The following is a 24411-nucleotide window of genomic DNA, read 5'->3' on the forward strand; positions in this document are numbered from 1 at the left end:
CACATTTTAAAATATATCCAGGACCTTCACACCTATATTAATATTTAGCTCTTCTTTTTTGTATAGGCCTGAAGAGTCACTGCTGGACCCCGAGAAATACAGTTTTCAGCTCGTTCAGTGCAACTGCAGTGTTCATGAATGTTGTGAATGCCATGTGTCTGTGCCAACAGCCAGACTCAACCACACTCTTTTAATGTATTTAAAAATCACATCTGCTGCGGTAGTTTTTCAGTCACCTCTAATGTCAGTTCAACCAATAAATATCGGTAAGTTGTGCATAAGAAAGATCACAGCTCTAAAACATCGGCCATACAAACAGGTTACAGATTGCGTACATAATTTGTCGTTCGCTTCTCTCACTTTTGCCAATTTTATAAAGATGGTGAATGTAGTGCTAGGGAGTCTAATGAGCAGCTTCTGAAATGATTTATCAGTAGTTTTGTAACCTTTCCAATTGTAATTTAAATTTTTTCTTGAACATAGTTTCCTTTTTTATTAATTTTATAAATTTATTGTGTTAACATGGGTTCAAGAGTTCCACTAAACATAACACCTTCACCCCCCAGCAACGTGCCCCCCATTAAACCCTTTTTATCCCCCTTCCTCTGACTCTCTCCCCCACTTCCCTCTGGGATTTGATGTCCTGTTATCTGTCTCTATGTGTTATATATATATATAATTTATTAATCCTTTCACCTTCTCCGATTCCGTCCCCTCATTCCCCTTCCCTCTGACAGCTGTCCCTCTGCTCCCCATGACCCCACCTCTGCCTCTATTCCGTTCCTCAGTTCATTGTGTTTATTAGATTCCACGTATAAGTGAGATCATATGGTATTTGTCTTTCTCTGCCTGGATTATTTCACTTAGTATAATAATCTCCAGATCCATCCATGCCATCGCAAAAGGTGAGATTTCCTTCCTTTTCACGGCTGTGCACTATTCCATTGTGTATATGTACCACAGCTTTGTAATCTACTTGTCCATTGATGGACACTTGGGCTGTTCCCAGACCTTGGCTATTGTAAACAATGCTGCAATACATAGGGGTGCATATCTTCTTTTGAATTAGCATTTTGGGATTCTTAGGATATATTCCTTAAAGTGGGATAGCTGGGTTAAAAGGGAGTTCCATTTGTAAGTTTTTGAGGAAACACTATATTGTTTTTCATGATGGCTGCACCAATCTGCATTCCCACCAGCAGTGCAGGAGGGTTTCCTTTTCTCCACAGCCTTCCCAGCACTTATTGTGTGTTGATTTGCTAATGAGAGCCATTCTTACAGGTGTAATGTGGTATCTCATTGTGGTTTTAATTTGTATTTATCTGATTAGTGACACTGAATATTTTTTCATAGCCTATTGGCCATCTGTATGTCCTCTTTGGAGAAGTGTCTGTTCAGTTCCTTTGCCCATTTTTAAATTGGATTGTTTAACTTCCTGGCATTGAATTTTAGAAGTTTTTTTATAAAATTTGTTTATTAAACCCTTATCAGGTATGTTGGCAAATATGTTCTCCCATTGTGTGAGCTGTCTTTTGTTAATGGTATCTTTTGCTGAGCAAAGCTTTTTAGTTTGGTATAGTCCCATTTGTTTATTTTGTCCTTTATTTCACTTGCCTGTGGAGATGTATTGGCAAAAATATTGCTACAAGAGATATCAAAGAGCTTACTGCCTATGTTTTCTTCCAAAATGTTTATGGTTTTGTGACTTACATTTAAATTTTTATACATTTTAAGTTTGTTTGCTGAATGGTGTAAGTTGGTGGTCTATTTTCATGTACCTGTCCAATTTTCCAAAGATCATTTATTAAAGAGACTGTCTTTACTCTATTGTATAATCTTGTCTCTTTTGTCAAATATCAATAGACCATAAAGGTGTGGGTTTATTTCTGGGTTCTCTGTTCTGTTCCATTGATCTGTATGCCTGTTCTTATGCCAATACTTAGCTGTTTTGATTACAATGGCCTTGTAGTATAACTTGAAATCAGGAAATGTGATACCTCCCACTTTATTCTTCATTGTCAAGATTGCTGAGGCTATTTGGTTTTTTTTTTTGGTTCCATATAATTTTTGGAATATTTGTTCTAGATCTGTGGAGTATGCCATTGGTATTTTAATAGGAATTGCATTGAATCTATAGATTGTTTTGGGTAGTATAGACATTTTAATGATGTTAATTCTTCCTATCCATGAACACGGTATATGCTTCTATTTGTTTGTATCTTCCTTGATTTCTTTTTTTCAATGTCTTAATAACTTTCCAAGTACAAATCTTTTACCTCTTTAGTTAAATTTATTCTTAGGTACTTTAAAAATGCCACTGATTTTTGAATATTAATTTTATATCCTGCCACCTTGTTGAATTCATTTATCAAGTCTAGTGGTTTCTTGAATGAGACTTTAGGGTTTTCTATGTACCATATCATGTCATTAGCAAATAATGATAGTTTTACTTCTTCTTTTCCAATTTGGATGCCCTTTAGTTCTTCTTGTCTGATTGCTGTGGTTAGGACTACCAGAACTATGTTGAATAAGAGTAGCAAAAGTGGACACCACTGTTTTGTTCCTGAGCTAAAGGGGATTGCTTTTCATTTTTGCCCATTGAGTATGATGTTGGATGTTGGTCATAGATGGCCTTTATTATGCTGATATATGTTCTCTGTATTCCCACTTTGCTCAGAGTTTTGGTCATAAATGGGTGATGGATTTTATCACATGCTTTTTCTGTATCTATTGATATAATCATGTGATTTTTATCCTTCATTTTTTTAATGTAATTAGTCACATTTATTGAATTGTGAATATTTACCAGTCTTGTCTCCCCGGGAGTAATTCCACTCGATCATGATGTATAATCTTTCTAATGTATTGCTGGATCCTATTTGCTAATATATTGTTGAGAATTTTAGTATCTATGTTCATGAGGGATATTGGCCTATAGTTTTCTTTCTTTGTTGTATTTTTACTTGGTTTTGGAATGAGGATAATGCTTGCCTCATAAAATGAGCTTGGAAGTCTTTCCTCCTCTTGAATTTTTTGGGATAAGTTGAGAAGGATAGGTGTTAGTTTGAGAAGGAGGAATGGGATGCAGAGGGCCCAGGTTCGAGACCCTGAGGTTGCCAGCTTGAGCGCGGGCTCATCTGGTTTGAGCAAAAAGCCAACCAGCTTGAACCCAAGGTCACTGGCTCCAGCAAGGGGTTACTTGGTCTGCTGAAGGCCTGCGGTCAAGGCACATATGAGAAGGATAGGTGTTAGTTTTTCTTTGAATGTTTGGTAAAATTCTCCCATGAAGCCATCTAGTGCAGGATTTTGTTTGCTGGAAGTTTTTTGATAACTGTTTCAATTTAATTGTTGTAATCAGTCTGTTTAGGTTTTCTGATTCTTCCAGATTGAGTTTTGAAAAATTTTATGTTTCTGGGAATTTATCTATTTCACCTAGGTTGTCCAATTTTTTGGTGTATAAATATTCATAGTATTTTCTTACAATCCTTTGTATTTCTGTGGTGTCAGTTGTTACTTCTCCACTTTCATATCTCATTTTATTTATTTGGATCCTCTCTCTTCTTTTCTTGATGAGTCTAGTTAAAGATTTCTCAATCTTATTTACCTTTTCAAAGAACCAGCTGTTGGTTTTATTGATCTTTTGTGTGTGTGTGTGTGTGTGTGTGTGTGTGTGTGTGTATATATATATATATATATAATTTTAGTCTCTATGTCATTCATTTATTCCAGCTCTGATCTTTATTATTTTCTTTCTTCTACTTCCTCTGGGTTTTATTTGCTTTTCTTTTTCTAGTTCTTTTTGGTGCAGGGTTAGGTTGTTTATTTGAGCTTTCTTTTGCTTCTTACGATATGCCTGTAATACTGTGAGCTTCCCTCTCGGGACTGCTTTCGCTGTGTCCCATAGATTTTGGGTTGTTGTATGTTTATTCTCATTTGTTTCAAGGAAATTTTTGATTTCTTCCTTGATCTCATTGTTAACCCATTTGTTATTTAATAACATGCTGTTTAGCGTCCAAGTGTTTGAATGCTTTTCAGTTTTCCTATTTTAATTGATTTCTAGTTTCATGCCATTGTGATCAGAGAAGATACTTGATCTGATTCCAATCTTCTTAAATTTATTGAGACTTGTTTTGTGTCATGACCTGTGGTTTATCCTAGAAAATGTACCATAAGCATGTGAAATGAATGTATAGTCTGCTGCTTTGTGGTGAAATGTTCTGAAGATATCAACTAAATCCAGTTGTTCTGGTGTGTCATTTAAGGCTGCTGTTTCTTTGTTAATTTTCTGTCTGGAGGATCTATCCATTCTTTTAGTGTGGTATTAAAATCCCCAACTATTATAATATTGCTGTCAATCTTGCCCTTTATGTCCATCAAAATTCACTTTATATATTTAGATGCTCCTATATTAGGTGCATCAATATTTACAATGGTTATATCCTCTTGTTGGATTGCTCCTTTTATTATTATGTAATGAACTTCTCTATCCCTTACTATAACCTTTGTTTTAAAGATTATTTTGTCAGGTACAAGTATTGCTATCCCAGCTTCTTTTTCATTTCCATTTGCATGAAATATTTTATTCCATTCCTTCACTTTCACTCTATCTGTATTATTTCTGAGGTGAGTCTCCTGTAGACAGCATATATATGGACCCTGTTTTCTTATCCATGCAGTTACCTTGTCTTTTTTTTTTTTTTTTTTTTTTATTATAATTTTATTTTTTTAATGGGGCGACATCAATAAATCAGGTTACATATATTCAAAGATCAACAAGTCCCGGTTATCTCGTCTTTCAATTATGTTGCATACCCATCACCCAAAGTCAGATTGTCCTCTGTCACCTTCTATCTAGTTTTCTTTGTGCCCCTCCCCCTCCCCCTTTCCCTCTCCCTTTCCCCCTCCTCTCGTAACCACCACGCTCTTATCAATGTCTCTTAGTTTCACTTTTATGTCCCACCTACGTATGGAATGATGCAGTTCCTGTTTTTTTCTGATTTACTTATTTCACTTCGTATAATGTTATCAAGATCCCACCATTTTGCTGTAAATGATCCGATGTCATCATTTCTTATGGCTGAGTAGATTTCCATAGTGTATATGTGCCACATCTTCTTTATCCAGTCATCTATTGACGGGCTTTTTGGTTGTTTCCATGTCCTGGCCACTGTGAACAATGCTGCAATGAACATGGGGCTGCATGTGTCTTTATGTTTCAATGTTTCTGAGTTTTTGGGGTATATACCCAGTAGAGGGATTGCTGGGTCATAAGGTAGTTCTATTTTCAGTTTTTTGAGGAACCACCATACTTTCTTCCATAATGGTTGTACTACTTTACATTCCCACCAACAGTGTATGAGGGTTCCTTTTTCTCCACAGCCTCTCCAACATTTGCTATTACTTGTCTTGTTAATAATAGCTAATCTAACAGGTGTGAGGTGGTATCTCATTGCCGTTTTGATTTGCATTTCTCTAATAACTAAAGAAGATGAGCATCTTTTCATATATCTGTTGGCCATTTGTACTTCCTCCTGGGAGAAGTGTCTGTTCATGTACTCTTCCCATTTTTTTATTGGATTGTTTGTTTGTTTGTTGTTGAGTTTTATGAGTTCTTTGTATATTTTGGATATTAGGCCCTTATCTGAGCTGTTGTTTGAAAATATCATTTCCCATTTAGTTGGCTTTCTGTTTATTTTGTTATCAGTTTCTCTTGCTGAGCAAAAACTTCTTAGTCTGATGTAGTCCCATTCATCAATTTTTGCCTTCACTTCTCTTGCCATTGGAGTCAAATTCATAAAATGCTCTTTAAAACCCAGGTCCATGAGTTGAGTACCTATGTCTTCTTCTATGTACTTAATTGTTTCAGGTCTTATGTTTAGATCTTTGATCCATTTTGAGTTAATTTTAGTACAGGAGGACAGACTGTAGTCCAGTTTCATTCTTTTGCATGTGGCTTTCCAGTTTTCCCAGCACCATTTATTGAAGAGGCTTTCTTTTCTCCATTGTATGTACTTGGCCCCTTTATCAAAAATTATTTGACTATATATATGTGGTTTTATTTCTGGGCTTTCTATTCTGTTCCATTGGTCTGAGTGTCTATTTTTCTGCCAATACCATGTTGTTTTGATTGTCGTGGCCCTATAATATAGTTTGAAGTCAGGTATTGTAATGCCCCCAGCTTCGTTCTTTTTCTTTAGGTTTGCTTTGGCTATTCGGGGTTTTTTATAGTTCCATATAAATCTGATGATTTTTTGCTCTATTTCTTTAAAAAATGTCATTGGAATTTTGATGGGAATTGCATTAAATTTGTATATTGCTTTGGGTAATATAGCCATCTTGATTATATTTATTCTTCCTAACCAAGAACAAGGAATATTCTTCCATCTCATTATATCTTTCTCGATTTCTCTTAACAATGGTTAATAGTTTTCATTATATAAGTCCTTTACATTCTTTGTTATGTTTATTCCTAAGTATTTTATTTTTTTTGTTGCAATTGTGAAGGGGATTATTCTTTTGAGTTCATTCTCAGTTGTTTCATTGTTGGCATATAGAAAGGCTATGGACTTTTGTATGTTAATTTTGTATCCTGCGACCTTACTGTATTGGCTTATTGTTTCTAGTAGTCTTTTTGTGGATTCTTTGGGGTTTTCGATGTATAGGATCATATCATCTGCAAAAAGTGATACCTTTACTTCTTCTTTTCCGATATGGATGCCTTTTATTTCTTTGTCTTGTCTGATTGCTCTGGCTAGAACCTCTAGTACCACATTAAATAAGAGTGGAGAGAGTGGACAACCCTGTCTTGTTCCTGATTTAAGGGGGAAAGCCTTCAGTTTAGTGCCATTTAATATGATGTTAGCTGATGGTTTATCATATATGGCCTTTATCATGTTGAGGTATTTTCTTTCTATACCCATTTTGTTGAGAGTCTTAAACATAAAATTGTGTTGTATTTTATCGAAAGCCTTTTCTGCATCTATTGATAAGATCATGTGGTTTTTGTTCTTTGTTTTGTTGATATGGTGTATTACGTTAACCGTTTTACGTATGTTGAACCATCCTTGAGATTCTGGGATGAATCCCACTTGATCATGATGTATTATTTTTTTAATATGTTGTTGTATTCGATTTGCTAGTATTTTGTTTAGTATTTTAGCATCTGTATTCATTAGAGATATTGGTCTGTAGTTTTCTTTTTTTGTGCCATCATTGCCTGGTTTTGGTATGAGGGTTATGTTGGCCTCATAAAATGTGTTCGGAAGTATTGCTTCTTCTTCAATTTTTTGGAAGACTTTGAGTGAATAGGAACCAAGTCTTCTTGGAATGTTTGATAAAATTCGCTGGTATAGCCGTCAGGGCCTGGACTTTTATTTTTGGGGAGGTTTTTAATGGTTTTTTCTATTTCTTCTCTACTAATAGGTCTGTTTAGGCTTTCTGCTTCTTCTTGACTCAGTCTTGGAAGGTTGTATTGTTCTAGGAATTTATCCATTTCTTCTAGATTGTTGAATTTAGTGGCATAAAGTTTTTCATAGTATTCTACAAAAATTCTTTGTATATCTACGGTGTCCGTGGTGATTTCTCCTCTTTCATTTTGCATTTTGTTTATGAGTTCTTTCTCTTTTTCCTTGGTAAGTCTTGCCAAGGGTTTGTCAATTTTATTGATCTTTTCAAAGAACCAGCTCTTTGTTCTATTAATTTTTTCTATAGTTTTTCTGTTCTCTAATTCATTTATTTCTGCTCTGATTTTTATTATCTCCTTTCTTCGGCTGGTTTTGGGTTGTCTTTGTTCTTCTTTTTCTAGTTCCTTAAGGTGTGAAGTTAAGTGGTTCACTTGGGCTCTCTCTTGTTTGTTCATGTATGCCTGAAGTGATATGAACTTCCCTCTTATCCCTGCTTTTGCTGCATTCCAGAGATTCTGATATGTCGTATTTTCATTTTCATTAGTCTGTATATATCTTTTGATCTCTGCACTTATTTCTTCTTTGACCCATTCATTTTTTAAAAGTATGTTGTTTAGTTTCCACATTTTTGTGGGATTTTTTTCCTCTTTTTTGCAGTTGAATTCTAGTTTCAAGGCTTTATGATCAGAAAATATGCTTGGTACAACTTCGATTTTTCTGAATTTGCTGATGTTGTTTTTGTGGCCCAACATATGGTCAATTCTTGAGAATGATCCATGTACACTGGAGAAAAATGTGTACTCAGTCACTTTGGGATGAAATGTCCTGTAGATGTCTATCATATCCAGGTGCTCTAGTGTTTTGTTTAAGGCCACTATATCTTTGTTGATTCTCTGTTTGGATGACCGATCTAGAGCCGTCAGCGGTGTATTGAGGTCTCCAAGTATGATTGTATTTTTGTCAGTTTTTGTTTTAAGGTCAATAAGTAGCTGTCTTATATATTTTGGTGCTCCTTGGTTTGGTGCATATATATTAAGAATTGTTATGTCTTCTTGATTCAGTGTCCCCTTAGCCATTATGAAATGGCCATTTTTGTCTCTGAGTACTTTTCTTGTCTTGTAGTCAGCATTATCCGATATGAGTATTGCTACGCCTGGTTTTTTTTGGATGGTATTTGCTTGGAGTATTGTTTTCCAGCCTTTCACTTTGAATTTGTTTTTATCCTTGTTACTTAGATGAGTTTCCTGTAGGCAGCATACAGTTGGATTTTCTTTTTTAATCCATTCTGCTACTCAGTGCCTTTTTATTGGTGAGTTTAATCCGTTTACATTTAGTGTAATTATTGATACTTGTGAGTTCCCTATTGCCATTTTATATCTTGCTTTCTGTTAGTTTTGTGTCTTGTTTGATCCTTCTCTTTCGTTTTTCTATCTTTTGTTTTTATTTGGTTGTATTCCATACATCTTTCCTCTGTTGCTATCTTTTTTATCTCATGTGCTTCTGTGGTGGTTTTTTCAATGGGGTTACCTTTAGGTAATGAAAAGGGTTCCTACCCTGTTCATTGTAGTGCACTATTTTGTGAGTACTTTTGCACTCCATTGTCCTTTGCTACTGTTAATCTCCATCCTCTCCCCCTTTCTTTTTGTTGTTGTCACAGTTTAAATTTGGTTTTATTGTGTTCTTCTTGGAGCTTTTACTTGTGGCTTTATTTTTTTTTTGTTCTTTGTATCTGATTGGAGAACCCCCTTTAGTAATTCCTGGAGTGGGGTTTTTTTGATGATAAATTCCCTCATCTTTTCTGTATCTGTGAATGTTTTTATTTCTCCTTCATATTTGAAGGATAGCTTTGATGGCTATAGTATTCGTGGCTGAAAGTTCCTCCCTTTCAGGACTTTAAATATTGGGGTCCACTCTCTTCTAGCTTGTAGAGTTTCTGCTGAGAAATCTGATGATAATCTAATGGGCCTTCCTTTATATGTTGTATTCTTCTTTTCCCTGGCTGCCTTGAGAATTTTTTCTTTGCCGTTGGTTTGTGCCAATTTCATTATGATGTGCCTTGGAGTAGGTTTGTTGGGGTTAAGAAAACTCGGAGTTCTGTTTGCTTCTTGAACTTGAGGCTTTAGTTCTTTCCACAGGCTTGGGAAGTTCTCATCTATTATTTGTTTGAGTATGTTCTCCATTCCATTTTCTCTCTCTTCTCCCTCTGATATACCTATTATTCTTATGTTATTCTTTCTGATGGAGTCAGATAATTCTTTTAGGGCTATCTCATTTTTTTAAATTTTTGAGTCTCTTTCTTCCTCTCTCTGTTGTGCCTCAAGTTGCTTGTCTTCTATTTCACTAATCCTCTCTTCTATCTGGCCTGTTCTATTAGCCAAGCTTGTTACCTTGTTTTTCAGCTCGTGAATTGAGTTTTTCATCTCTGTTTCATTTGTTTTTATAGTTTCAATTTCCTTGGACATATATTCTTTGTGATCATTGAGTTGTTTTCTAAGCTCCCTAAATTGCCTTTCTGTGTTTTCTTGTATATCTCGGAGGATTTTTAGGATTTCTATCTTGAATTCTCTGTCATTTAACTCCAAGGTTTCCAATATATTAAATTTTTTCTCCATAGATTTTTCCTCATCTATCTGTGTTACCTCTCTTTCTTTTGTATCCATGATATTCGATTTTCTCTTCCTTAATGGCATCTGAGGGTGGTTTTGTTGATAGTATTAATGAGATTTAATAAAAAAATAAAAAGTTAAAAAAATAAAAAATTGAAAAAAGTTGTTTTTTTTAAAAAAATTAATAATGAAATAAAGAAAAATAAAATAAAATAAAAAAAAAAAAAAAAGAAATTATTCCCCCCCTGCTTTTTTCCTCTCCTCTCCTCTCCCCTCTTTCTTGAGAAAATCTTGTGGTGAACTGTGAATTATATTGTATTTAATAGAACAAACAAAGCCTGTAATGGAGGGCCTGAATTGGGGAAAAGTAATTAAGGGGCAAGAAAAAAAATAATTAAAAAAAATAAAAAAAAATAAAAAAAAGGGGGAGTATGGACCCACAAAAAGCAAATAATGAAAAAATTTGGATCAAGAATAAAATGATTTGCATTTAGGTGTTGGTTGACTAAGAGTTATGATGAGAGGAGTAAGAGGGAAACAGGAAAATGGGGGGACAAATTAAAAAATTACTATTGTATTTAGTGGAACAAGAGCTTGATAAAATGGAGAGCCAGGGATGGGAGCACTGCTAGTGAGTTAAAAAGGTGAAGTAAAACCCCCCCAAAATGCCACAAACATAAGTTTGAGTCCCACGTAAAATAATTTGTTTGTTATTGAGGTTTGAATGAGAGGAGATGTAAAGGAGAAAGGAAGAAACTAATATAGAGGGAGAAAAGAAAGAGAGAGAGAGGAAAAAAAAGAGGGAACCACTAAAAGAAGAAAAAAGAAAAAAGAGGAGAGAGAGAGAGAGAGAGAGAGAGTTAAGGGTTTTGGAGTGCAACCCTCATAGAGAGAAAGGAAGAGGAAAGAAAAGATAATGTGAGATGTAACACTTATGGGTAGTGTAGTTCAAGGAGAGGAGAGAGTAAGACCGGCAGAGAGTTAAACGACCAAATTGGAGGAGAAAAAAAAAAAAAATCAAGGATGAAGATAAGAGAAACAAACGAACAAATATAATAAAATGGGATAGGTTATAAAGTCTGCGGATTATTCTGATTTTGAGAGGTTATCTTCTTGTTTTTTCTTTTCTCTCCCTCTTCCTGGTCGGTGACTCTGTACCCTGGGTTCTGCCCCTTTGGCATGCTCAGGTAGAGGTTTGCAGTTGATAAGTCTCTATGACGATGTCATGTATTGTGCTTCAGTCACGTTGGCAGTCGAGGCTCATTAGCATTTATAGGCTCCGACAGTGAGAGAGTCCGTGTTCCTGGAGCCTCTCTCCTAGTCTTTCCTTCCTCAATTAGTAGCCTGAGAATCCAGCTATGGGGTTGCTGCTGCCTCTGCCTGGATAGTAAGAGGCTCAAAGAGCTGGCAACTCCCCACTCTATTCCCACTCAGCACAGGGCTCTGGGTAAGGCTCAGTCAGTCAGAGCCGCTAGCATAATCAGCCGGGGCTTCCGCCTACTCAAAGACCTCTGGCTCTGCCTCTCTGTCCGGTAACACAGGCGGGCACCCACTCCCGGGGCGCTTGGAGGAAACTCTTGTTCACTATCTGCACGCGCAGACCAGGATGTTAGACCGGAAGTCTCGCCCTCTGAGTGAAACCCCCTGCCCGCACTGAAAAGTTCCAGTGTTGGAATTGGCTCTCGCACCGTCCCCGTGTGCGGCTTTTTCAAGGCGCTGGGGCGGCCTGAGACTCCACCCTCGGCCCACACAAAGGCCCCCGACTCTGCCCCTCCATGGAACAACACGGGCTCCCACTCCCGAGGTGCTGGGAGGAGTCTCTTGCCCACTCTCCATGCGCGCAGACCAGGATGTGAGGCCAGAGTCTTGCCCTCTGAGTGAAACCTCCCGCCCGCACTGAAAAGTTCCAGTGTTGGAATTAGCTCTCGCTCCCTCCCCGTTTGCGGCTCTCCCAGGGTGCTGGGGCGGCCCGCAGGCTTTCGGCCCACACAAAGGCCTCTGACTCTGCCTCTCTGTGGAGTAACACGGGCGCACCCACCCGGGGCTTTGGAAGGAATCTCTCGCCCACTATGCGCCAACCAGGGGATCAGGTAAAATGGCTGCCCCACTTGTCTTTCTTTGTCTGGGTTTGGCGCGAGTGTTAGCTGTATTGCCCGGGTTGTCACAGGAACAGTTTTTCCTTGGCTTGGATCTCCGTGCCACAGCCTGGTTCGGCCGTTTGTGCCGCGGCCTGGATCTATTCACCCCCTTTGCCCGCCTTAGTTTCTATATGCTCAGTTTCCAGTGAAAACCGCCTTGTTTAGGTTAGTGAGGAAGGCGGAGCATTTCTTACTCCCTATTTCCTTCGGGGTTTGGTTATATATTTAGCCAATTTTTCGCTCGATCATACCTTTGGGTGTATTGTGAAACATCTGGAGGTTCCAAGGATAGGTTTTTCTGTTTCTGGTTGAAGATCTTGTTGAGGTTTGGGGGAGATTTATCGGTATCGCTTCCTACCCCGCCATTACTCTGACGTCATCTCTCCACCTTGTCTTTTGATTGGAGCATTTCATTCATTTTCATTTAAGATTATTATTGATATGTACTTATTTATTGCCATTTATTTCTTTATCCTACAATCTTTTTCTCTCAATTTCTTTTTGCCTTTGCTGTTTATGGTTGGCCCCTTAATATCTCTTGCAGTACTGGTCTGGTTGTGAGTCTTTTTTTGTCTGGGAAGCTTTTTATATCCCTTTCGATTTTAAATGATAGCCTTGCTGGATAAAGTAGTCTTGGTTGTAGGTTCTTGTTTTGCATCACTTTAAATATTTCTTGCCAATCCTTTCTGGCCTGAAATGTTATATTGAGGAGTCAATGTTATCTTTATGGGGCCTCCTCTATATGTCAATAACTTCTTTTCTCTTGCAGCTCTTAGTATTCTTTCTTTGTCTTTTATCTTTGGCATTTAATTATGATGTGTCTTGGTGTAGGCCTCCTTGGGTTCCTCTTTAATGGGACTCTCTGTGCTTCTTGAACTTGTGTGACATTTTTCTTTATCAATTTAGGGAAATTTTCAGCTATGATTCCTTCAAACAAGTTCCATATCCCTTGTTTGCTCCCTTCTCCTTTAGGAACCCCTATGCTGTGGATGTTGTTTCTCTTCATGTTGTCACAAAGCTCTCTTAGAGTTTCCTCAGTCTTTTTGAGCCTCTTTTTTCTTTGCTTCTCTGCTTCTGTGCTTACTTTCATCTTGTCCTATAAATTGTTGATTTGATCTTCTGCTTCATCCAGCCTGCCATTGATTCCTTCTAGTGCAATCTTCATTTCTGACATTGTATTTGTCATTCCTGACTGGTTCTTTTATATGATTTCAATGTCCTTTTTGATGCTTGCTATCTCTGTTTAATTTCTCATTGTGATCATCCATTGTTGTTCTAAGATCCTTGAGCATCCTAATAAACATTATTTTATACTCTATGTCTGGTATTTTGGTTACTTCCATTACATTTAGTTCTTTTATGAATATTTCTGTTATTGATTCATTTGGGTCATATTTTTCTGTCTGCCCATTTTGTCTGTGTATTAGATAGCTCTGCTCTGTCTTTGAAATTTATGTGGTATCTTTATGAGCTAGATGGTATCAGTGCTACTGACCTCTAGGCCAGCTGAGTTTCTTGCTGTAGGAATGCTTCTTGAGGGTAGTATTTATCCTCATGTTGTGAGTATTGAAAGCAGTTAGTCCTTCGTGTGTACCATTATCCCTTCAGGCTGGCTGGCTCTAAGGGTCAAGCTTGATTATATATATTAGACACTGTGTAATGTCTGTCCTTTTGGGCATATTTATTCTCCCCAGTGTCTGGTGCCTGCTGGACTTTTCCTTTGGGCATTCTGCTTGTGTACCTAGCTGAGTCTAGGGTTTGTGCTGTCTGCTACCCACTACTGGTTGTGTTGGTTCTAGTTCTTCTAGGGTTGGTGTCAACCATTGTTTGTAACCTGCTACAGGCTACCTATCTGGAGCTACTGCTCTGTTTGCTTTTTGTGTGTGTTTTCTGCACCTGGGTAGCGTGGAGGGGGCCAACCCATGTATAAGGACCAGCTTCCTCCTGCTTAGAGATGATAGTTGCTCCGTAAAAACCCCAAGTGCTGTAAATTTTGCCTCCATTTTTCAACTGCTCAATCTTCTTTTGCAGCTGCATGATCTCCCCACAGTGTCTTTTGTAAAAAGACTGTAGTGTGGGCTCAGACTGGCCTAACCCCACCTACCCCTCTACTGTTTGCAAACTTGGGGGTTAGGAAAGCTGAGGTTTGGAATACAATGTTAGTGGGATCCCCTACTTCAAGGGTCTCTTGGTCAGGAGCTCAGCACAGGGAAAGTGGCCCCTACTCCAGAACCTAATCCCTTAGACACTGCTGGATACTCCAATTCTATTTCTCCCCAGTGAGATGAGCAGCAGGTTTAGTCTCTCCTGCAGAAGGTCTTCCAGCTGGTGAGCTCATGGTCTCAAGGGTCAGAATGAGAGAGTCCTCCCCTGGGGCTGATATTGCCTCCCAAGACAGTGGCTAAGCCCCTTGACCGTACACAACAATAAGCTTGCAGGGACCCACACTTTGAATGTCCATCCTCCAAGCCTCTCTTCCTTCCCCCTGTGGAACCTAGCCTAGCAAGACAGGATATCCAGCACCTGAGCTGGCTGACTATGAAGTTCCACCCTGTCCAATGCACATGAGCCTCTGTGCTGGTGCTGATCACAGACAGCGGAACTCACCTTATCTGGGCCAGGTGCGAGGAGCCCTCCGTTAGGACACATCGCCAGCAAAGGTCGTTAGGTCCTGAACAGATAATTATGAAAATACTTAGAAGCTTTTTTTTTTTTGCTTGAATTTATTCCTTCAATAAGTATTTCTTAGGAGCTGGGGAAAACAGTGGTGAATGAGAGAAAGTTCTTACCTCATAGAGTAGGGACAAAGAATAATGGTCAGAAGTAAGAATGTAAATAAGGAGAAGTTGCTATACAAATCTGATCACATGAAAACTCAAATAAGTAGTGCCCCATATTTTTAGTTCAAAGATCCTCCAAATTTCTTTTGATCATCTTGAATATATCACTACAAATGTGTCTAACACAGGTAAATGTTAACTTAAAGTATTTAACTTACTGAGTTTTGTGTACATATGTTAAATTATATATTATATATGATATATAACTGAGGTGTTACTATTTTCTACTCATATTTTAAAATAATTCTATAGAAACTCTTTACATGCATCTTTGCATCATTGTTTTTGAAGTCACTAAAGCCATTTTTCTAGGTGTCTAATATAATTTCCCTCACAATTTCCCCTTTACTTCTTTCTAAGTTATTGGGGATATATCACTTTTTGAATGCATATGACATTATGTTTTAACATTAGAACTTTCAAGTATCTATCCTAGGAGTATATTTATGATCTTCACAGCATAATCACAGTGATATTAAAGCAATTCAGTCATGAAGTTATACCTTAGAAAAATAGGATACAAAACGTGTATTAAATATAATCATCTCTTTTGTTTATTCATTTATTTATTTAAAAAAAAATTTATTTAGATAATTAATTTTATCTTTTTATAACCTATTGTATCAAGTGATTTTCAGAAACATTTAGAGCCAGGATTGAATTTAACTTTTTTAAAAATAAAGAGCAAGTGATATGATAGACTTTACAAAAACTGTAAAGAAGATTTTGTCTTTCTTTAGGAATAACTTTGGGGATTATTTTTCTTATATGTGGGTGAATATAATAATGTCCCCAAGTTTTAAGTGTTATAAAAGAAATGACAGGTGGTGTTGTAGAGTGTTAGTGTGGGGGTTATTTTTTCAGCTGTAGAGGTCACAGAAAACCTCTTTTGGGAGATAGCATTTGAGCTGATGAAGATGAGATAGCCATGCAAAAATCCAGAGCAAAAGATGCCCAAGCAGGAAGAATAGCATTCACAGAACCCTTGAAATGAAATGAGCTTGGTCGGTTGAAGTGAATGAGGTAGAATATTTAGATATGTGGTTAGAGTTATCTGTGTCCAGATCATATCATAGCCATGGTTAGAGAGTTTGGATTTTATTAGATGCAATAGAAACTTTTGAACTAGGAGAGCAATAGATCAGGTGTATGCATATATCTGTGTGTATTTGTGTTTTCATATTTAAAATTTACTCTGCATATGGAGAAATAAATTGATGAAGAAGAGGTGTAGGGTAGTTGCAAGAACAGAAGAAAAGGGCCCAGATAAGAGGTTGTTGGAATTGTTTAGCAGGCTTAGGGTTAGACCAGTGAAGTAAAGTAACGATCAGACTTGGGATCTATTTGGGAGATGTTGCTGACTGAAGTTTTTAGGGAATTGAGTATGGCGTGTGGATAGAGAGGACTCATGGATAACACTTAGGCTTCGACCTGAGTGTGCCAATGAATGGTGGTACCAGATACTGAGATGGGGAAATTTTGGGAGGACTAGCTGTTATGGCACATTATATTTATATTTTAGAGGCTTAATAGCAACCCAAGAAATGTTGAATAGGCAGTAGGATAGATGAGTCTAGAGTTCAGAAAAGATAAATATATATTTGGGAGTCTTTAGCATATAGTTGTTTCTGAGATTGTATAGATTAACCATTTAGAGTTCAGAGAGAGAAAGACTGAGAGATGATTAGAGAGAAATGAGAAGTAAAACAATGTTATGGTCTCAAAGCCAAGTGGAAAAAGTATTAAAGGTTTTTTTCTCCAGTGAGCAGCTATGTGGAATGCTGCTGCGAGGTGGGGTGAAATGAATCAGACAGTTGACATTGAGTTTGGCAGAGGGTAGTGAACTTGATAAAAGCAGTTTCAGGAGACTGAATGAGGAGGAAAACATGATCAAAGTAGCTTGGCTAGGGAATGGGATGCCAAGTGGAGAGTGAGGAATGCCAACTCTTTCTAGGAATATTGTCCTGAAAGAAGCAGTAAATGGGGGTGTATCTGGGACTGTGTACATAGAGTGTCCAGGGAGAAATCCATTTTAGATGTCTAATATTAAGGCATATTTATATGAAAACAGGTAATATACAATAGTTTATATTTTATTATTTGATGTGTATGTTTTGTTTTGTTTTGTTTTTTTCTTCATGGGAACTCAGTGAATTTCACCTGTTGTTTCTAGACATTAGTGTTTAGCTGTAAATAAAATTTGTAATATGTGGCAAAAAGTAAAAACTTCATTAATTCTGACTTAAGGAAAAGAGAAAAACTATATCCAAATTTCTGATATAAGATACAAAAAATATTTGTCATTTTATTTCTTGAAAATAAAATTCAAGTCAGTAAATGTAATGATTATTTCTATGTATATGAGTAATTACTATTAGTTATAAAAATCTTGAAACAGAGATGCATGAAGAAGAAAAATGCATCATCTGTTTTCTATCATGTTGGCATTTTTTATTGTTTATATATATACTTTTTAATTTTAACAAATCAGAAATTCAAGTATAGATGTGTTTAATAAACTTTAAAAAAATTTTTAAAATAAACTTTTATAACTAATAATATGAAATATTTTCAATATTTTTCTCCAATATGACTTTTAATGGCTATAGAGATATCCCTTATAGGAATGAACCATAAATTTATTCAAGTGATCCTTTATTGTAACATGTTTACATAGTCTCTACAAATAATTTAAAGTTTTTTTAATTTGTTTAAAACTACCCACACAGACACATAATTCCACATATTTATAATACACAAATGTATATGCATATATAAATATGCATATAAATATATGCATATACATATGAACTTAGAAATCACTCCATCCCCATTTCTGGTGATATGCCAGGGCCTACTAACGCTGTGTTTACCACATGTAAAATATGAATGCTGTGGGTTATTTGAATAGGTATGTATGGATTGTTGTATTTCAAAGTTAAGGGAGATTTTCTGACTTTTGCATGCAAATTTACATTAATTTGCATGTAAAAATCTGTATGCATTTTCCAAATAGTGCTCTGCAAAATGCTTTTTTCCCTGTTATCCATTAGAACAAGTGGGTGGATATAATGGGAGGAGGCTTCAAGTAAGTTTGGGAAATGCTAGGTTAAGTAAAGTTTAGACTTTTTTAACAGCAGGAATTCATGTTTATCAAAATAACTTTATTTACTGATTTAAGAAGAAGGAAATGATATTGCTATGATAACGTACAAGGAGTAGACTTAGTATTTTGGTTATATAGTTATCCATTCAGTAAGGTCATGTTTTAAGTAGTTGAAATAATAGGATATGCTAAAAATTCAGTTTGACTTCATTTTATGATTATCATGAAAATTGCTTGACTTAAAAGTGTTCTTTTTTTTTTCCTTAAGTGAAGCCGAATTCACCATTAGGTTTGCATATGGAAATCATAGACAGTGGTAATTTAAAGATTTCTTGGTCAAGTTCAACATCCATACCATTTCAACTTCAATATCAAGTGAAATATTCAGAGAATTCCACAGCAAGTTTGAGAGAAGTAAGTATGTTTTAGTAAGTACAAGGAAAAGTTGAGAGACAACTAAGATAAAGGTGAGACCCATCCAAGTCCCATAGAAAGTGCCCTTTGCATACCAAATGTGCCTGCTCTTTGTAGAGCAGAGTAAGTTATAATTTAATATTATACCTCTGACTTTCATTTAAGATCAGCATAGGAAATTACCATGTGAACAGCATTTTTGCATCTTCTGTAAAATGGTTTTAGAAAAATTATTTCATGTTACTCAGTATTGCTTATATATGAATCCATGTTATATATTGCAGAACATGACAAATTCCTCCCAGAATTCAGTGCCAGAGAAAGTTCTTCTTCCGGAAAAAAGTTTATGTCTATTAGATTGATATCTCTTTCTTTCCTCTTCCCTGTTCTCTTTTCCCTTCTCTTCTCTTTTCTCTTTCTCTCACATTTAAACACACACACACACACACACACACACACACACATACACACACACAGTTCAATGGCTATAGGAAGTTCAGTTACACAAACTTGAATTCATTTATAATTTTTTCATCTACAGATCTTCTTTGATTTCTGATTTTATATAAATATTTAATTCCTTTTATAAAATTGCTCAATATATTTGTTTACATGTAGTATAGAACACACATGGTTACAAGAAATGCAGAACATGCATGCAACAGAATGTAAAGTACACATGCATATATACATATACACAGAAAATTACAAAAAAGCATCAAATCCTTTTCTCATTCTTTCAGTAAGCATTTATTAAGCTAGAGATCAAGAACAATTCTGCCTGCATCAGGGTGCATTGGGATAGTAGACCAAAATAAGAGTAGTTTGGGAGTGCTGGTGAGAGATGGTGGGTTATAGTATTAAATGGAAGTAGGACATGATTTCTTTGAAAAGGTAACATTTGAACAAGGGTTTAAAGGAGAAGGTGATGTAGGTATCTGGGGGAATTGGATTCCAAATAGAGAAAAGAGCCATTTAGAAGCTCTAAGCTGGATGAGAGGCAGGCCAGGGGAGTGTGTGAGGATAGGAGGAGTAGTGTGAATCTGAGAGGGGTAGGTGATAGTGGTCTAGTTTCATTCTGCTGCGTATGACTGTCCAGTTTTCCCAACACCATATAATGTTATTAACCAGTATTACCTCAATAAAAACCAACCAATCATTCTGCAATAAAAACAAACAGGGGTAGAAGAGGAGAAAGAAGAGATTTGTGAAACTAATTGTTATGTAATTTAGAGGTAAACTCCTGTTTTTTGCTTAAGTTGGGCTAACTTTTTAAAAACTTTATTTTCATAAAGAGCAGGATAGGAAACCTTAATGTTTTGTTGGGAAAAAAAAACAAAGTTAAGGCCTCTCTGGGCTTCAGCTTTCTGATCTGTAAAATGGAGAAAATAAGATTTTAAACACTAGGGGTGATCTTATGTTGTGTAATGATTCCAGTATTTTCACCATTTTCATTTTATGGTGCACAAAATCTAAGAGGCAGGGGTGTTCAATAGTTTTGGTGTATATCATTAGAAAACCGAAATTATTTGTTAAGCAATTCCTTGCTGGTGGTTGTTTTATGCAGAGTTAAGTCTCTTAATTATTTCCCCTCTACCTGGTAAACTGTATTTTTCTTTTTTTAGCAAGAGAGACAGAGAGAGGGGAGGGAGGACAGACAAGGACAGACAGATAGGAAAGGAGAGAGATGAGAAGCAATTAGTTCTTTGTTGTGGCACCTTAGTTGTTCATTGATTGCTTTCTCATATGTGCCTTGATGGGGTGGGCCCTCCAGCCTAGCCAGTGACCCCTTGCTTAAGCCAATGATCTTGAACTTCAAGCCAGTGACCTTTGGAATCAAGCCAGCAACCATGGGGTCATGTCATGATCCCACACTCAAGCTGGCAACCCTGTGCTCAAGTCGGCTACCTCAGGGTTTTGAACCTGGGTCCTCAGCATCCCAGGCCAATGCTCTATCTACTGTGCCACCGCCTGGTCAGGTGGTAAACTATATTTTGATTCACCTAGTTTATCATCAGGCTCAGGTTCTTAAAAATTACACATGTGAAGCTTTCCTTTAAGAATGTTTATAATTCTCTCTCCACAATATTCTACGTGGGCTTTACAGTAATCAGCAGTGGCTTGAAACTTCCCACCCACATTAGCTCAAAATTTGAAAAATCAATATTCATTATCATCCAGTTAAAAGTGTTCATTTATTGTCATTGTAATTTTTTTTTCTTGGACTCATGGACTATGTAAAATTTTATTGACTCATGTGCCAACCTTTGTTATTTGGTTATTGATTTCTGTTTAATTCCATGATGATCAGCTAACTACTTTGTAAGATTTTAATTTTTTGAAATTTGTTGAGAGTTGCTTGTGTTCACTTTTGGTAGAGGCTCCATGTTGACTTGATGCTCTGTCATTTTAAATATTTAACAGGCTGATACGATTGTCTCAGCTACGTCTCTGCTGGTAGACAGTGTGCTTCCTGGGTCTTCGTATGAGGTTCAGGTGAGGAGCAAGAGGCTCGATGGCCCAGGAATCTGGAGTGACTGGAGTGCCCCTCTTACTTTTACCACACAAGGTAAGTTTTGTGGTACCTTCTATTAAAAAAGGGGAATATATACCTGATCAGATGGTGACGCAGTGGATAGAGCATTGGACTGGGATGCGGAGGACCCAGGTTCGAGACCCTGAGGCTGCCAGCTTGAGCGTGGGCTCATCTAGTTTGAGAAAGCTCACCAGCTTGGACCCAAGGTCGCTGGCTTGAGCAAGGGGTCACTCGGTCTGCTGAAGGCCCACGGCCAAGGCACATATGAGAAAGCAATCAATGAACAACTAAGGTGTTGCAACAAAAAACTAATGATTGATGCTTCTCATCTCTCACCATTCCTGCCTGTCTGTCCCTATCTATCCCTCTCTCTGACTCTCTCTCTGTCTCTGTAAAAAAAACCCCCAAAAACAACAGGTCATATACCTTTTGAAGTTGTCTTTGGCATGTTATAAGACTCTTACATTTTGTGGCGCAGACCAGAAAGAGAAGCACGATATTAATTTCTACTTACATTTTGAAAAAGTTAATTTGTTAATGAAAACTTGAACAAGAGCTCCCAGGTTTTTGTGCATCTAAAGCATTATTTTGTTGAATTACTTTCTTATTCAAAAGATACAGTTACTAAAAGTTTCAAATTCATAACACTACTGGTATTAATGTTTCCTTAACTTATATTTTGAAAATCAGATATATTTATTTGATGTAAATTTCTACTATTGAAATTTTATTTGAATATTACATATCATGCCATAAAATAGAATTTTTTTTTACTCCTGATGCTTGATTTAGAGAATTTTTACTTTCAGTTTTTATATTTTTAAAGTTATCGTTAACATCAGCTAAACTGCAGCTTATTCACATTAAAATAGTTATATATTTATTTAGAATGAGCACACCTGCTTTATCATTTCCAGACCCTTTGGACTCTATCTATCATCTATCTATCTATCTATCTATCTATCTATCTATCTATCTATCTATCTTTCTATCTATCATCTATTATATTTTGAACAGAGCTTACTTGAGGTATTGCTGCCAAAACAAACAGAAGGCTAATTATCAGTACCTTTATAGCTACTACTTTTTATCCAGTGGTGTTATTGATATTAAAACTTTACCTACCAAGTGCACAGTTAATGAAACGTTGCCTATTTCTAATCAAAGAATTATTGATTCTTGCAAAAGGCTAAGTTTTTTTGCTATTATGCTGGAAGATCTTGGACTTTTAGAGGAAAATTAAGGACCTTGCCAGGACTTATGAAGTCCAAGGATATTGCACTGAGATTATGCTACACACTGAAAACAACTTTAGAAGTGCTGAATTCTTATAACATTTATTAAGTGCATTCTTGTTGCTGCCAAAGAAGAGGATAAGTAGGTATTAGATAATTTCTATATTTTACACATAGCAACACTTATAATGGGTTAGAGAAAATATTTCTCCATAAAAATATTAAGTAATCTGCTCCAAGAATTAAAAAATTGATTTTATCTCAAATGTTTTGGTATATATTCTTTTGAGAATTCAATAATATTTATCAATAGAATTTCCTCTCAGTAAAATTCATTAATGGCCTGACCTGTGGTGGCGCAGTGGATAAAGCGTTGACCTGGAAATGCTGAGGTCGCTGGTTCGAAACCCTGGGCTTGCCTGGCCAAGGCACATATGGGAGTTGATGCTTCCAGCTCCTCCCCACCTTCTCTCTCTCTCTCTCTCTCTCTCTCTCCCTCTCTGTCTCTCTCTCTCTCCCTTTCTCTCTCCTCTCTAAAATGAATAAATAAAATTAAAAAAAATTCATTAATGTAGATCTTGCAAAGGTGTTGCACTTGGCCATGAGAAGAAAATCATTATTGTTTTCTAATTTTCCAAATTAAATATTGTATCGTATTTTATATGAGAATTAAATACATACTTATATTATTTTAAAAATTAAATATTGAACATGTACCTCAATAATTTTAATACATTTGTTTAATGTAAATTTTAGAAATTGTCAAATTTTTTTTTTCTGTATTCTGAAGCCGGAAACAGGGAGAGACAGTCAGACAGACTCCTGCATGCGCCCGACCAGGATCCACCTGGCACGCCCACCAGGGGGCGATGCTCTGCCCACCAGGGGGCGATGCTCTGCCCTTCCGGGGCATCGCTCTGTTGCTACCAGAGCCACTCTAGCGCCTGGGGCAGAGGCCAAGGAGCCATCCCCAGTGCCCGGGCCATCTTTGCTCCAATGGAGCCTTGGCTGCGGAAGGGGAAGAGAGAGACAGAGAGGAAGGAGAGGGGGAAGGGTGGAGAAGCAGATGGGCGCTTCTCCTGTGTGCCCTGGCCAGGAATCGTACCCAGGACTTCTGCACGCCAGGCCAACGCTCTACCATTGAGCCAACCGGCCAGGGCCAGAAATTGTCAAATTTTTAATAAATTGTTTTTCTTATTTTAAGCTGAAATGTTCACATTTAATAATGCCAAAACACTATGATTTTAATCTTATTTTTCAATTAAGCCTTAATTATCTATATGCATTCGATTTCGAAGGGAAATATTTTGAGTTTTTATTACCTTTAAAACTAAAATCTTTAACTTAAATTTTGAAAGTTCATTTGCACGTTTTCTAAAAAATGGGTCGGTCTGAGACTTGAAGCAGTTCAGTAATGGGGTGTGGAGCACACTGAAGGTAGGTTAATGGTCTCACAGGTTGGTGCTAGATACTTGTGTGCAGTAAGTAATGGACCAGTGCGGCTGAGTGCCGCCCTGCACTGGTTTATACATCTAATGGACCGGCTTCTGCCTAGTAATTTCATGCTATTAAGCTTTTATTTCCTGTTTATGCTGAACTGGAGACATACAAAATGCCAATGCCTTACTTAGATAGTAAACAAAAAGATATTGGAGTTCAGCATGCTATTACAGAAAACTTAAAAACCAGTGAAGTGTTTGTTTGTTTGTTTTTGCTTTTGGGGATAATCCAGATGTCATTTAAGAAAACTTATTCATTTTCTATCAGCAGAAATGGGTTACCTTAAGTTATACAATTGAAATAACTGGTTTTGTAATGTACTCTGGTGGAAATAATTTCTTCCTATATTAACAGTTTTTGACTTTTATTCTATTTTTAATTAAAAATGGAGATAAACTATGTTTTCAACAATAGTGGACTGAAATTATAGGATGAAATAGTGTATAGGCATTAAAATAATATTTAAAAAAGTAATGGTTCCTATGGTCTTCAACCACAGGAGACTGGCATTAAATATCTCAACATGATACTACAGACATGTAATATACAGACTAGCTTTGTGTATTGGTGTGCTATTAGTTTTGCATTTCCTAACTAGTTTTCTTGTGTAAAGGTTATTTCTGTACTTCTCCT

At 36.7% G+C, this 24411-nt stretch overlaps 1 protein-coding gene across 2 annotated transcripts in view; it reads left to right on the forward strand.

Annotated features, from left to right (window-relative positions):
• The window catches only part of LEPR (leptin receptor), a 117584-nt gene that overhangs the window by 61930 nt on the left and 31243 nt on the right, over positions 1–24411 (forward strand). For both annotated transcript variants that reach the window (XM_066376491.1, XM_066376492.1), the window contains exons 5-7: positions 67–266; positions 18362–18507; positions 20932–21076. In XM_066376491.1, coding sequence (XP_066232588.1) covers positions 67–266; positions 18362–18507; positions 20932–21076 — 491 coding nt within the window. The remainder of the gene's footprint in view (positions 1–66; positions 267–18361; positions 18508–20931; positions 21077–24411) is intronic.

The sequence above is a fragment of the Saccopteryx leptura genome, chromosome 3 (genome assembly GCF_036850995.1).
Source record: "Saccopteryx leptura isolate mSacLep1 chromosome 3, mSacLep1_pri_phased_curated, whole genome shotgun sequence".
In the NCBI taxonomy this organism is placed as follows: domain Eukaryota; kingdom Metazoa; phylum Chordata; class Mammalia; order Chiroptera; family Emballonuridae; genus Saccopteryx; species Saccopteryx leptura.